At 42.5% G+C, this 13,003-nt stretch overlaps 2 protein-coding genes and 1 non-coding gene across 4 annotated transcripts; 2 read left to right on the top strand and 1 right to left on the bottom strand.

The window, feature by feature from the left end:
• Position 1: 1 nt before the first annotated feature.
• Positions 2–8,189, bottom strand: polg (polymerase (DNA directed), gamma). The gene is made up of 23 exons (XM_087842968.1): positions 8,120–8,189; positions 6,961–7,558; positions 6,596–6,791; positions 6,311–6,478; positions 6,059–6,205; positions 5,866–5,945; positions 5,579–5,761; positions 5,351–5,493; positions 5,117–5,240; positions 4,800–5,021; positions 4,552–4,669; positions 3,956–4,039; positions 3,744–3,857; positions 3,495–3,655; positions 3,367–3,420; positions 3,163–3,280; positions 2,932–3,067; positions 2,589–2,835; positions 1,537–1,659; positions 1,234–1,402; positions 854–1,062; positions 611–771; positions 2–78 (listed from the first exon to the last, which is right to left on the bottom strand). The coding sequence occupies exons 2-23, from the start codon at positions 7,530–7,532 to the stop codon at positions 14–16; spliced, it is 3,594 nt and encodes a 1,197-aa protein (XP_087699094.1). The 5' UTR covers positions 7,533–7,558; positions 8,120–8,189; the 3' UTR covers positions 2–13.
• Positions 8,190–8,258: 69 nt separating this feature from the next.
• Positions 8,259–11,517, top strand: LOC102775818 (Golgi apparatus membrane protein TVP23 homolog A-like). 2 transcript variants are annotated; one of them, XM_087842966.1, is made up of 7 exons: positions 8,259–8,551; positions 8,827–8,912; positions 10,449–10,593; positions 10,683–10,772; positions 10,866–10,991; positions 11,075–11,203; positions 11,305–11,517. In XM_087842966.1, the coding sequence occupies exons 2-7, from the start codon at positions 8,833–8,835 to the stop codon at positions 11,329–11,331; spliced, it is 597 nt and encodes a 198-aa protein (XP_087699092.1). In that variant the 5' UTR covers positions 8,259–8,551; positions 8,827–8,832; the 3' UTR covers positions 11,332–11,517. The 2 variants fall into 2 exon arrangements, with proteins under 2 accessions (XP_087699092.1, XP_087699091.1); XM_087842965.1 differs by lacking the exon at positions 8,259–8,551 and having other exon boundaries at positions 8,595–8,912.
• Positions 8,376–8,448, top strand: trnar-ucg (transfer RNA arginine (anticodon UCG)). Its single transcript has one exon. It is a non-coding gene; the product is annotated as a tRNA-Arg (tRNA).
• Positions 11,518–13,003: the final 1,486 nt, after the last annotated feature.

Genomic DNA, 13,003 nt, shown 5'->3' with positions numbered 1-13,003 from the left:
GGTCCACAAAGAGCTATCTCCCTTTGTTTAAAGAGCCTTTAGTGATGTCGATGATTTGGTAGATGTCCAAGGCCTCACCTGTGGAAAGTTTGCACACATTATTTAGTATTCTGACCGTGTTCCTCGAGTTCACTTTATCAAAAAGCCTTCTTGCATTTCCAACCCCAGTTTATATCTGTCTTTGTCTTGATTACATTAAAATAGTAATTTCTAATTTGGCTTATTTAGAAATTTGAAACTTATTTGATTTACTTCCTTTAAGGAAATCTCGTGATAAACAAGCTTTTGCTTAAAATTCTTGAAGACTAACTGAATACTGTGTGGTCATGCTAAGAGGTGGATTTAATTACTTTCCATATACATTATTGTATTTTAAAGAGATGTTTAGTCCAACTTTTGTAAGGTGTTGTTTTAAAACAAATTGCTCTGTACACGAGCATTTGTGCTAGAGCTAAATTTCATGTTCTTGCGTCTGAATTTGTTACATTTAGATTTTGTAATGAGACAAGCTGTCCTGTCTTTCCTGTGCACTTTGTAGAAGAAACATTTGTATAATAAATATACTACTCTTAATGTTGGAAGAAGGCTGGTGATGGTGTGCAGAACTCACCAGGCGGTAGACCATACTTTCCTTCCACACCTGTGGGGTTGGAGGGAGTCACACAGTCCATGTTGACCTCCTTCCTCAAACACTGATCAATGTCAACTGCACTGAAGAAGGCTACAGACTGGGGAAGGTCCTGCATGCCTAAAGCATGAGCAAACATACTCCTGCGGGAAGAGAAACACAGTAACCATCCATTATAGAGCACACAGTTTGTCAGTGAGAATAAACGGTCAGCTAAGAGCACACCTTGTAAGGAGGTTTGTGATTTGAAGTGCCAGAGCTGCTCGGTAACAGTCGTCACTGCGGACCAGGTACCGCACCTCATCATGGATGCTGATGCAGAAGCGGCCATCGATGTTATACTCCTCAATGAGCCACTTCATGACCACCAACATCAGATGGAGGTAGTCCACTGCAGAGCTCTGAACCACCCAGTTCACTCTGCTGGTGATAAACTGAAAGGAGACATTAATGAAGAGTTTATTTTGCCATTTAGAGCCTTCTGACTGACCTCTTGAGTAATGCATTGGTCGTTCGTTGTATTGGCAAAACAAATCATATCCCTTTAAATACTCAGATTAAATCATATATATATTATACTCCTGTTGCCAGCTTTAGTCAGTCACCTCATCTTTAACCGCGTTGGGCTCCAGTGCTCTGCTGATCCTGCAGCCTAGAACAGGAGTGGCCGGGTTCTTTGAATGGGCTATACTCTCCAGCTTATTGAACATGTCCGACTCAGTACCTCCAGCCCACAGACGCTTCCCAACAATATCCCATCTTTTCCGTCGAGAACTGAGATGGTGTCAGGAGCACAAAAAAAAAAAGCGAAATTAAAGAGGAGAGCACCTGAGAGGAGGATATTCAGGGACAGTAAATGGGTTATTGCAAGCCAGGCACTTGTGAATGTTTGTGTTTTGCGTTCTCACGATTGTGAAGCCACTCTAGTGATCCTCCGCAATTCTTGGAGGGAGACGCTTCCATCTTCCTCCCGCTCCACATCTATACCCAGTTTATTCACCAGCCACTCGCCGTCCTCTGACAAATGATATCTGACAAATACAAACACCTGTCTTTTTATAGCAGATAACCACCTTAAACATATTCTGCAGTAGAACAAAAACAGAAGAAAACCATTAATCAACATATAAACATTACCTGATGCTGCTGAAGTGAAGCAAAGTTACGCAGGTTTAATTAGAGGCACAGCTAAGTGTTTTGCAATTTCGCAAAAGTTTAAAAAGTTTAAATGTCTTCAGTATTGAACAGCAGAAATGAGGCTTTCTTGTCGGAAGTCAAATTTAAATTAAAAAAAAAAAAACAGCGGCCGACAGCGCTGTAAACAACAGTAGACTTGTGCGTAATAAGCAAGCGAATAATGCAGAAAACAGATTTTTAGATAAGAAACTGTTCTTGAAGTGCACTGAGAGAGAGAGAGCTGTGCATGAAGTGTCATTTTACCGTGGCGGAAGCAAAACACGAAAAGTAAGAGGGAATTCATGACGATGTTTATGTGAAGCGTAGTCTGGATCTTCTTTAGCTGCTGGTTCAGTCAAATTTGGTTGGAGAGAGACAAAGTCTACAGCTCCAGAATCTAGCGCAAAAAAAAAAAACACGTAAACAATGCACGGACCCACCGACGCATCAGAATCTGTGAGCTGTCGGCATGATGGCGTGTCCGTGTACGTGCAGTGGGGTGAGAAAACCGAAATCTCACCGATTCTTATCCGTCGGCGGTCCCGCACTTTGTGTTTAGGTCTTCATGCCGAATCCGTGTACCTGCTCTCATTTGCGTTTTTAGCTGTTTGATGGTTGTCAAAATTTTGTGAGGTTTAACCTGAGATTCTGGCGTTTCGGACAAAATAAATTTATATTTAAGAATCAATTCAGGATTTTAATGAATCGATATCGCGTTATTCAAGCTAGAATCGATTTTAATCGGAAAACTGATGATCAAAACCCACCCCTACGTTGAACTTACCTGCGTATACCTTTTGTTAGGGCATACATCTGTCTGGCCTTCCTGGCAGCTCCTGTCTGACTGAGGCGGTGGTTGAACTGCATGAGCAACCTCTCAGCAAAGGGCTGCCCGGCGCCATATATGCGTCCATAGTTGAACACCTTTGCGTGCTCTCGGCTGATGCCCACAGCATCAGCGGTACGGCTGTGCAGGTCGGTGCCTTCACTCTTCTTTCCCTGGAGGGTCATCCAGCCAAATGCTGTACAACCTAAACCACAGAGAGACATATGCAGCATTGTCATTAAAGGAAGACACATAACAAAGTCTCCTTCTGTAGATTTCTTTAGAACCAAACCTGTCATACCGTGCATGCCTGCAAAGTGAGCCTCTCCAAGCACTGCGGCAATCCACAACTCTTGTGAATCTACATCCGCTCCTATCAGGTGATATCCAGGTGGTACCTGCACCATGGCCTTTAGCTCACTGCCTACTCGATCCCGCTGTTGACACAGAATAAAGCCCATGCAGAATTGCTCTAGTGTCTGGTCAGTATTTTCAGACTTATCCAGATTAGCGTGTCGGCTCTGCTTCTTACCCGTGCATTACTGGCAGTCAACCACGTCGGCTCCACAGCTCTACGCGTTACCGTTCCAGCAGTAACGACCTGAGGTAATATGGCACCATACTGGCCCTCCTCATCGAAATCTTTGTGTCTTTAGGGAAATGTTACATTCATTACCCTCATTACTTTATGTCGAATCAATCAATCTTTTATTTTTTTTTTAAATATTAGACAAACCTGCTGACAAAATGGGGAAGCTCTCCTTTTCTGAGCCACAGCACCATCTGAGAACTACGAGAAGACCTTTTAGCATTACTAAAGTTTATTTGTTATCGAATTACTTTGATTAACTCTGATGGGAGTACCTTATACGTTTATGGGCATTCCTCCAGAAAGACATCATTTTGTTGATTTCCAGAGCTCGTGTTGCATTGGTGCCACCTCTTCCTGCTCTCAGAGTGCCGTCCTCCATCTTGGACAGGAAGTCCTTGGAGAACGGACTGCCGACATTGTTGTGATTGCCGTCCTTTAAACACAAATAATTGGTCACAAGGTAAAAATAGCTTGGTGGAACAACACTGTGCCTATGATATATATTAATTATATAAATTCACCTTATGAGGTAATTTGAAAAACCAGCAACCTGGTATATCGACATCATTGTAGGGGCCGTTTCCATGGTGATAATGGCAAGGACTCCCCTCTTTCATATAAAGTGGATCTGTAGACTATTGTTGGTAAAGAATACAAAGTATAAACAAATCATAGAGAAACACTAAACCTGACACGAAAGGTGTAATTTAAACTTACAAGCCCGTGCACTCACCCCGTTTTTGTTCTTCTCTACACTTTTTCTCATTCTGAGGGCGTTTTCCTCCATCTGGCTTTCCAGGGAACTTAATTCCTCCACCTATACATGAGAATAAGAAAAAAACATTATTAAGGTAGATGTGTTATCCGTTCAGAGCACGTAGCCCCGATCAATCACCTCCAACCGCAATCATATGTATTACTGTTGATACTGAAGAAAAGGTCTAAATTTGATGAAAGATTTTTGCAAATTCCAACAGTCTGTAGTGCAGGGGTGTCAAACTCAAACACACAGTGGGCCAAAATTCAAAACTGGAACAAAGTCGCGGGCTAACATTAATATTTATTGAAAAAAAGAATCTTCCACCAGATATAAGAATGAATCTTTTCTTATGGACTCAAACAAGTTTTGCTGAAAAACTGAATATGGCACAAGCAAAGCTTAATACTAAACAATATATATATTAGCTGTATAATACCAGTAGGCCAGCTCTAACAGTAATTTGGTATGGCTCCGCGGGCCAGAGTTTGACACCTATGCTGTAGTGCATGTGGTATCTGTTTGAAGCATGTTGCAATATTCTATGCAAAACATGATGGTGTATTATGTACCTTTGTCCACACCGTGCTGTCTGTTAACATGAGGTCATCTGAAGGGATTGAGTCCAGATAGTCCGGTCGCTCCTTGCTATTCTGCTCACAGTACTCTTTGTACACGCTTTCAATAGCTCTGTGAAAAACGACAAAACTTTAATACACTGGTAAAAATCTCCAGCCATCAATGATCGTCCTGCTAAGATCAGGTCATGATGTGAAAGCACCCTGCCGTGTTTTTACTTTGAGAGCAGTATGTGATTCACCTGTGGGGACACACGGGGCCGGTGTTTTCCTCCTGGGAATCGAGGTTATCCCTGCGTCCAGGTACCAGATACCCCCACCCGTGTTTCTCTGTGTAATGCAAGGGGAAACCATCCCAAGTCAAGCCCATCAGTTTAGGTGTCAGTCGCATTTGCAGGCTGATCAGACTGGCTCCAGGTGACCAGCTGTCGTCAGACATCTTCTCACACAGCTTACGATACCACCTAAAGAAGAAAATAAGGAGGAAAAAGAACTGACTTACACCACCAGTGGGAAACAGAACTGGAAATGGCTCCGTGGAGTGCGAGAGCGATCTTACCCTGGATGTGCAGGTAGATGCTGCCTTCTCTTTGGAAGTCGATTCACTGTTTCTTTTAGATTCTCAACAGCTAGCCGGCTGGGGCGAGGGCCGTCCATCTCTTCTTCAGATGGTGGACCTGGGTCTAATATAACAAAACTGAATTATCTCTGTTACTTTATTAATAGTCTGTGTGCACTGTAGATATATCATACCAATTACACAAATATTCTGAATTAGCGTCTGAGCTCAGACCTTCCTCCCAGTCTGGAAGAGGAGTGGCGATTTGTTTGTTATCTGCTTTTTTGGAGCCTTTCTTCTTGCTGGCTGCAACTTTCTTCTGCTTGAACTCCTGCACGTCCCAATCAAGATCCCAAAGCCAGGGGTCTTCTTTGTATCTTAGTATAAACACACAAACCTTATGCGGTGTAAATGCTTTTAAAAGAACCTTCAAAGCTTGACATAAATCAGTGCTGGTCTCACCTGTCATTCTCCAGAAGCTGACACGCATCATCCGCTAGAATCATCAGAGACTTCTTCATCTCTCTCTGAAGCTCTTCATAAACATCTTGAGAATCTTCCAGGTATCGCCCCCAGTTTTGATTGACGGGAAGGTAGCTCACACCCATCTCCAGCATCCCTGCAAGTGTCACTGGATGAGGGCACCTTATAAAAGCACAGCAGAGACAACACAATTATACAATGCTTTGTTGCGTACATTTGTACACAGAAGATGACTATAAAATAGCTTTGGGTTGGGATTTGCTGACCTCTCCATGAAGAGGGGCAGCTGTTCTGTGAAGACCTCATGTGTGGCCTTAACGTCAAGGGCGCAGTATTGCATTAACTCCTGTAGGTGTCAGCAAAATCACATTTATTTTGCCTAAGTGTCCATTCAGGCCAAATGCAAGATCTAACAAATGGTTCACATTAATCAGACACACATTTTGCCACAAATCTGACCTGGAAATTGTTCCTGACATCCGTCATGCTCCCCTTCACAAAGGTCTCTCTGGCTTCTTTCTGCAGTGGCGGCCCTCCCACATACAGAGCATGGACATCAGCCAGGTTGTTAATGCTGCTAATATTCACCCAGTCCCAGGAGCCGATCTGTGCACACAACATCATGTCACACTTATGCCAAGAGCCTTCCAAATACCAAATGATAGCCTCAAAATATTACGTAGGTGAACTGTAGTAGAAAAGGACACAAACCATTGGGCCCTCGTGTTTCTTCCCAGCTTTCTTAATGTGTTCCTTGACCTCCTGAAGACCCCTCTTTTTACCCAGCTTACTGGCCATCCACAGTGTGCGCTGGAAGCCGGTTAGCCCTGAAATGGCCATGTGAAGGCTCATGGTGTCCATGAAGCGCACCTTTGAACCCTTATATGGAAGCGAATACAAGCATACAAAAGCTACTGGGCATTATAGTGATTCATACAAAAAGAGGATTTTATAAAGTGAGGAGTAAAAGCGACATGTGAGGAATAGGATGTAAACCTTTAATAGGTACTGCTCCTTAATGTGAGCCCGGTCAAAGCTGACATTGTGGCCCACAATCAGTCTCTCCTTCCATTTACCCCCTGGAGCGCGAGCAGAGTTGAAAGGTGTCTCTAGGGGAATGAGATCAGCAAGGGTCAGGTGGTTTGACCAGGAGTATCGCTCTTCAATCAGACGCTTACTGCACCACGAGTACCTAGAAAAATAGGACCCAGAGATCACTGAGGCACGTACCAGTTATCTTTAAAACGTTTTATTGTTAGCAATTGTTGAATGTTTTAAGTATGAAACAACTACAACAACATAATAAAGTAAATGAACGGATTGTTCTATACAACCCGGTCCCATTTTGGCTCATTTCTTACCAGTTGGTTGGAGAAACAGCAACAGCCAGAGTGGGACACTGTCCCTCCGTTGTGCACACCTCCACATCAAACACGAGAGCTGACTCATCTGGAAAATCTACTTTCTGACTCTCCCCAGTGGGCCCATAGCGTGTCCAGCCGACCTCCCAGCTCCATTCCTGAGGCATGGGTGGTAGCTCTGCCAGTTTCAGCTTGGTGGCAGCCTCAAGGTAGGGAAGACTCTGTGTCTGGGCCAAGTGACAAAAGTGCTCATCAATGTCATTGCCATACATTTTGGGGAGTTTCAGGTCGACATCGGGCAACAGTGAGGTGTCCTTTCCCCACAGCTGGTGTTTCTGTAAGTGCCTTATGCTGCGCTGTACAGCCTCCTCTCTGTATTCTGGCTCCAGCCCTCGAAAGATCTGCTCGTGAAGACCTTTTGACAGCATCTGGATATTAAGGGGGTTCAGGCGGGTTTGTGTGGAGTCCTCGCCCTGAAGTATGTGAGGCTTGGTGGAGCAGAAGCCACGTAGACTCATCCATTGTAAAGAGATATGAGTCCTCTTCAGAGGACAGCGTAACACATGCAGCATCACCTCATGTGGACTTCTCACTCGAGCTGGAAGACATTGATTCAAAACTTAATTGACATGACACTGATCAATCGTGATAAGACAGCGTGACGGAGGCAAACTGAGACTTAATGCAGCTTTATCTAGGCACCACAGAGCCTCTACACACGATTAAATTTGTACTTTGTGTCTTACAGCCTTCTCTGTGGTTTTGTGAGCCTCTATTATAACTTGCTTGCATTTTGATATTTCACTCAGGTGTTACTAAAATGTGTATAAATTAACTAAACTTTTGCAATAATGCTGCTAGACACAGATGAAACGTGAACTACGTAGCTAATTCTATCATTTTACCCACCGAATTATAAACATAGAAAGCTGGTTGCCTCACCTTTTCATATTATTGTAGCTGTTGCACTACCGACACTTCAACGCATGTTTACTTGGCGCACACATGACGCTACGCTAACGTTTCAGTAACTTAGCAAAAGGCAGTTATTAATCTAACTATGTTTTATTCCAAAACAACCCAGCTGATCAGTTTTATCCGATCTGTTATGTATCCGAAAATATATTTTTGAAATCATTACAGAATAAATGATAGCTACCTTAGCATTCCTTCTCGTGGGGTTGTATGCCTAAAGCCAAACAAATCGTTAGCGCCACCGTGCGGGCTGGATGACTTTTTTTCTAGCAGTGGTATTTCAGAAAGAACTGATTGAATGAACACAGCGGACAGCGATTCGATTACGTAGCATGGATAGCGCAAGAATATTCATTTAAAAAAGTCCTATACACGAATACCACAGGGACTGTGGAGAAAATGTTAAAACTGCAAAATACTAATAATGAGATCGCAATGTAGGCCGCGTGGCCTAATGGATAAGGCGTCTGACTTCGGATCAGAAGATTGCAGGTTCGAGTCCTGCCGCGGTCGTCTACTTTTGTTCATTCGGAATTGCTCTTTTAACTGAAGTGTAGCGTAGTTGTCAAAATGTATCGGAAAAACACAAAACGCTTTGCCGCAGACAATATGTAAGGTATGTGAAGAATCAAAGCTATTTTAAGCCCAGTTTCCTGATGTGGATTTAAAAAGTAGCCAGTGTCGCTGTCGGTCTTATTTCACTGCAACACCTGGCTCGTTTCAGCGTTCAAATACAGCGATGCAAACTGGTATCTGCTTGGTAGATTTTGATTTGTACATATCTAAGATCACGGTGCCAGTGGAGATCTTTTTTTGATTATTGTCCTTGTCGAGATTGTATTACAAACCCTCGGGTGATTTAAACAGTTTTTAGCTGTTGTTGATTTTTAGCAGACGATGGCGGATGCAACTGAGGATGTCGAGCTGGACTTTGCAGCTGACGAGCAGGAGAGGGCGCGGAGAAGCGCAGTCATAAGGTGCACTGCAGGAAATATCAACACAGCAGCTGTTTTATCTTCCATAGTGTCTTTTCAGCTTTGCATTATTAGGTTTTTTGTTTTTTTGAAAACTTGTTGAGCAAAAAAAAAAAAAGCTTGTGCAAATCCCTGAACAGATGGAAAGATCACTGGTACACCTCAGGGCCAACATAGAGACAGGAAACAGTTGACACTCTTACATGATCTAATACTTATTTGTCTTTCCTGAACAGGTTTACTCTTAAAGTTAACTCCATTCTGGGAGAGTGAATGTTGAGTAGCTTCTGCTCAGCTCTGTTGATGGTTAGGACTTCCAGCCAATCAGTCAATCAATTGAAACAGACTATTATGGATTTTAAAATAATATGGTTTTCATCAGTACCCATTTTCAGGTGTATCAACTCTAAAATCAGGAAATTAACTAGGCTAACTAATTATTTTCTTCTTCTATTGTCTCTTTTTTTTGCCATAATTTTCAGGTAACCTATTTGAAAACAGCGTAGTAAAACTGGGAATTCTTTTTTTGGTGTGCCACCCCAATATTTTTATTATGGCCACCGCATGAAACAATTCTGGAGGTGCCCCTGGTCTCATCATATGGCAAACTCTAACTTCAGGATTTCAGAGGGTGGAAACATAGTCAACACCTGTTTTTAATCCCGTCCAGCATGTAAAGAAAGCAGATATTTTCTGTATGCAGTTGTACTTTGGGGGCTGTGTAGCTGATAGAGCTTTAGTTTAAATATAAATCACTAGCTGTTAGAGTACCAGGCGTAAAAGTATCAGTTCAGACTATAACAGAACTCATGCCTGGACTCTTTAACACTCAGCTCATTGAGCACATTACAAGTGGACATGAATATGGCAAAAGAATGTGGATAAGCATGCGGAGTGCGCTTTTTACGATGCCATAAAACTAACATGGAACAGTCTAAAAATTTTAGATCAGCAGTAAGTGGTAGAAGAAGGCCTAAATGACCAGAGGAACACCTTCCCACCCGATAAAGGTGATCATGTAACTGGATTCATGGGCTGTCTAAGTACCTAAAATGACGCTTCCAAAGCAAACATCCATTTCAACCTGAGGGATCATCAGTGGATACCTCAGTTATGGATCTGAATCTCTTTGCTTGATTTAAAGAAAACACCTCTGAAGTCATAGAAATCACTAGTACTGGAAGTTTTTTGTGAAGGTTGAAAAGGCTAAATCTACACAAACAAGTGGTGTCAGAAAAACTACTGGAAACATTAACTGGAGATCACAAAGGTCAAAGCAAATAAATACTAAATTGAAACTGGAGGTGGAATAACGTTTACAGACCTTCTATTCACAAGTACTCTCGAGTGACAGTTGACTGTGAAGGTTTGAGTTCACGTCTTTATGAACTTCTATTCACAGAATAAAACATATCCTGCAGGTTAACTCATTTTGCATGCACACTATCATTTTATGTTTCCATACAAGCTCACCTGTATCTGTTTGAAAGCTACCTGCTGTCACATCAGGCTTCTCGTTTCCAATCCCTACAATTTTAGACACCCCGTGGCCTCCTTTTTCCACCTGTTCTTCCGAGTGGTTGCCATCGTTGTCTATCTGCTGTGTGAGTGGATCAGCAAGAGCTTTGCGTCCTGTTTTGTCCTGATCATAGCTCTGCTCTCGTTTGACTTTTGGTCTGTGAAGGTAAGACATCAAACAGTTTGTGTGATCTAGTTACTTTTCTGTGGCTTGCTTTAACTTTGCAAAATTTAATTGCTCACGCTTGTTTTCAGAATGTGACCGGCCGTCTGCTGGTGGGGCTGCGCTGGTGGAATCAGATTGACGAGGATGGAAAGAGCCTCTGGGTATTTGAGGCCAAAAAAGTAAGAGGGTGTTTTGTGCATTTTGAGCAATAAAAATGAGCGATTTTGACGTGTTAACCCTATAGTGTTTGCTTTGTTATCTGTGTGTATAAGTCCCGGAATAGTAACACTGGAACCGAAGCAGAGGAAAGGATATTCTGGCTGGGCCTTATCATCTGTCCTCTCATCTGGACTTTCTTCTTCTTCACCTCCCTCTTCTCTCTGAAGATTAAATGGCTGGTGAGACTCCCTTTGCTTGCTTTTCTGCATATGTGCTAGATTGCATATTGTCTCTCTCAGACTCGTCTGTCTGCCTTCCTCAGTCTGTGGTGGTAGCTAGCATTTCCCTCCAAGCAGCAAACCTTTATGGCTACCTACGCTGCAAGGCAGGCGGGCAGGATGGCCATCCTCCAGACAACCGCTCTTTCACGGGACAGCAGCTCCCCCAGCGTGTGAGTGACTGGCTGCATCATGTAGCATCTGCTGTTGTTCTGTTAACATGTCATTTCACATTAATTTTATGAAGTGTGTCTGTTTTTTTTCTGTCTTTCAGCCAGATATCATCTTTGGAATATTATAATGGTCCCCCCCCCCCCCCCCCACACACACACACTTGTAAGCTGCCTCTTCCCCAAGATTTCCACTTTCCACAGACCGCATGTTCCCAAATGGCTTTGTGTGCTGTGTTGAGCTCTGTTTAATGCTGTGAACTGTTTATTGCACATCCTGTCTGTGGATTGGTGTTGCTATGCTTAATAAAAGATAAATCCATGTTACAGTTATTGCTCATGATTTAACACCACACCTCAAAGACTGTCACAAGGTAGGCCAAGGCGCATCAGGGTGAAGCAAATCAAACTTTTTTTATTAATTTTTTTCACACATAACCTATTGGATTTTTGCATTACTAATAAATATTTAATGCATATATACATAATTTACACTGTCCATTATCAGCAGGTTTTAATAGACTGTCTTTTTTTTTAGGCTCAGTGTGCTTGGTCTTTGCATAGGTCAAAAAAGTATTTTGAAAAATAAATGACCGTAAAATCTGGAATGAAACTGAAATGCGGAGGGAGTTAGAGTGAAATCAATTATTAAGAGAGGTTGAGTTGACATTATTTGCTGTAAACACAACTAAAGCACATTCAATTTGTGCATTATTTATGGTGTAGTTTAGTTTTAAAGAAGTAAACAAAAAAATATTTTTAACCGTGTTAGGGAACTGTTCGTTCTGCTTTTGGCCATGGCCCCTGATGCTCATTTCCCACACTTCCCACACAAACCATCAAAGATCCTTTATTGGACCAAGAAAGCTAACCCCTTATTCCAGCCCTCCAAAGACACTTTGCAAAAGGCGCGATTTTTGGTCTGCATTTACGAAAAGCTTCATTTCTGAAGTGGAAAAATTCAAAGCAAACAATGTGGCTGCATGCGGTCACCATAGTTGCTTTATGACTTTGCAAGCTGCAAAGTGTGACTTGTTTAAAATGATTTTTAAATTTTTAAAATTATATATATAACGTTAATGTTAGGGCCATAACTCTGAAAATGAAAATGTGTTCATATATACGTATATACTTTGAGCGCGGTACTCTAATATAACAGCATATTTAAGAGATATAATACTGACGTGATCTTGGTTTAAGAATGAAGAAATGTTTTTAAAAGGATTGCAAGACATGTTCTTTTTTATTTTATTTTTTCTTGTTTCCAAGTCTTCCCATTGCAGAGGAACAGGGACAGAAATTGGCCGACACCAAATGTTTGGGAACAGCGTGAATAAGAAGTCCTTTGAGTCTTTGAAAAAAATGTCATGACTCCATAAGCTGGTGTGATATTGTGGAAAGCTCTTAGGACAACAAATACTAAACAGATCTGGAAGTGAGATAATTTTATCCATCTGGGCCTTTTAGTGTAGTTTTACTACTACGACTGCTCTAGGTGGTAGTAGAGAAGAAAATATAGGGGGGGTAAATGGAGTTATGAAAGAGCCAGGAGTGAGACGTCTTCCTGATATCGGACCCTCTTTGGTGCCAACGGCCGCCGTGATTGGTCAGAAAGCCTCCCTGGTCCTGGCATGACGTCACTGCGGGAGCGAGTAATCAGACAGTAGAGGAAGCGCGCAGGCTGGAGGAGAGGCAGAAGCTGGAGCACCGAGGATGAAAGCGGACTCGTCCGTGAGCGGCGGCGCTGATTCTCACCGAGGGCCCGACGTGAATGCAGAAAAACGAGTCTGGAAAATTCAGCGA

Source organism: Neolamprologus brichardi, chromosome 7, assembly GCF_056152115.1.
Source record: "Neolamprologus brichardi isolate AB-2024 chromosome 7, ASM5615211v1, whole genome shotgun sequence".
NCBI lineage: Eukaryota > Metazoa > Chordata > Actinopteri > Cichliformes > Cichlidae > Neolamprologus > Neolamprologus brichardi.
Note: the sequence above shows the minus strand (reverse complement) of the source record. Positions and strands in the feature narration are given on the sequence as shown.

Excerpts from the sequence above, each read along its gene's own strand:
- polg (XM_087842968.1), bottom strand. The coding sequence starts at position 7,532 with ATGCTGCATGTGTTACGCTGTCCTCTGAAGAGGACTCATATCTCTTTA. Across the intron at positions 5,022-5,116 it reads CATCTACCTGCACATCCAGG|GTGGTATCGTAAGCTGTGTG; the intron begins GTAAGATCGCTC and ends TTTCTTCTTTAG. Across the intron at positions 1,403-1,536 it reads ACTAGAGTGGCTTCACAATC|TTCTCGACGGAAAAGATGGG; the intron begins GTGAGAACGCAA and ends ACACCATCTCAG.
- LOC102775818 (XM_087842966.1), top strand. The coding sequence starts at position 8,833 with ATGGCGGATGCAACTGAGGATGTCGAGCTGGACTTTGCAGCTGACGAG. Across the intron at positions 10,594-10,682 it reads TTGACTTTTGGTCTGTGAAG|AATGTGACCGGCCGTCTGCT; the intron begins GTAAGACATCAA and ends GCTTGTTTTCAG. Across the intron at positions 10,992-11,074 it reads CTCTGAAGATTAAATGGCTG|TCTGTGGTGGTAGCTAGCAT; the intron begins GTGAGACTCCCT and ends TGCCTTCCTCAG.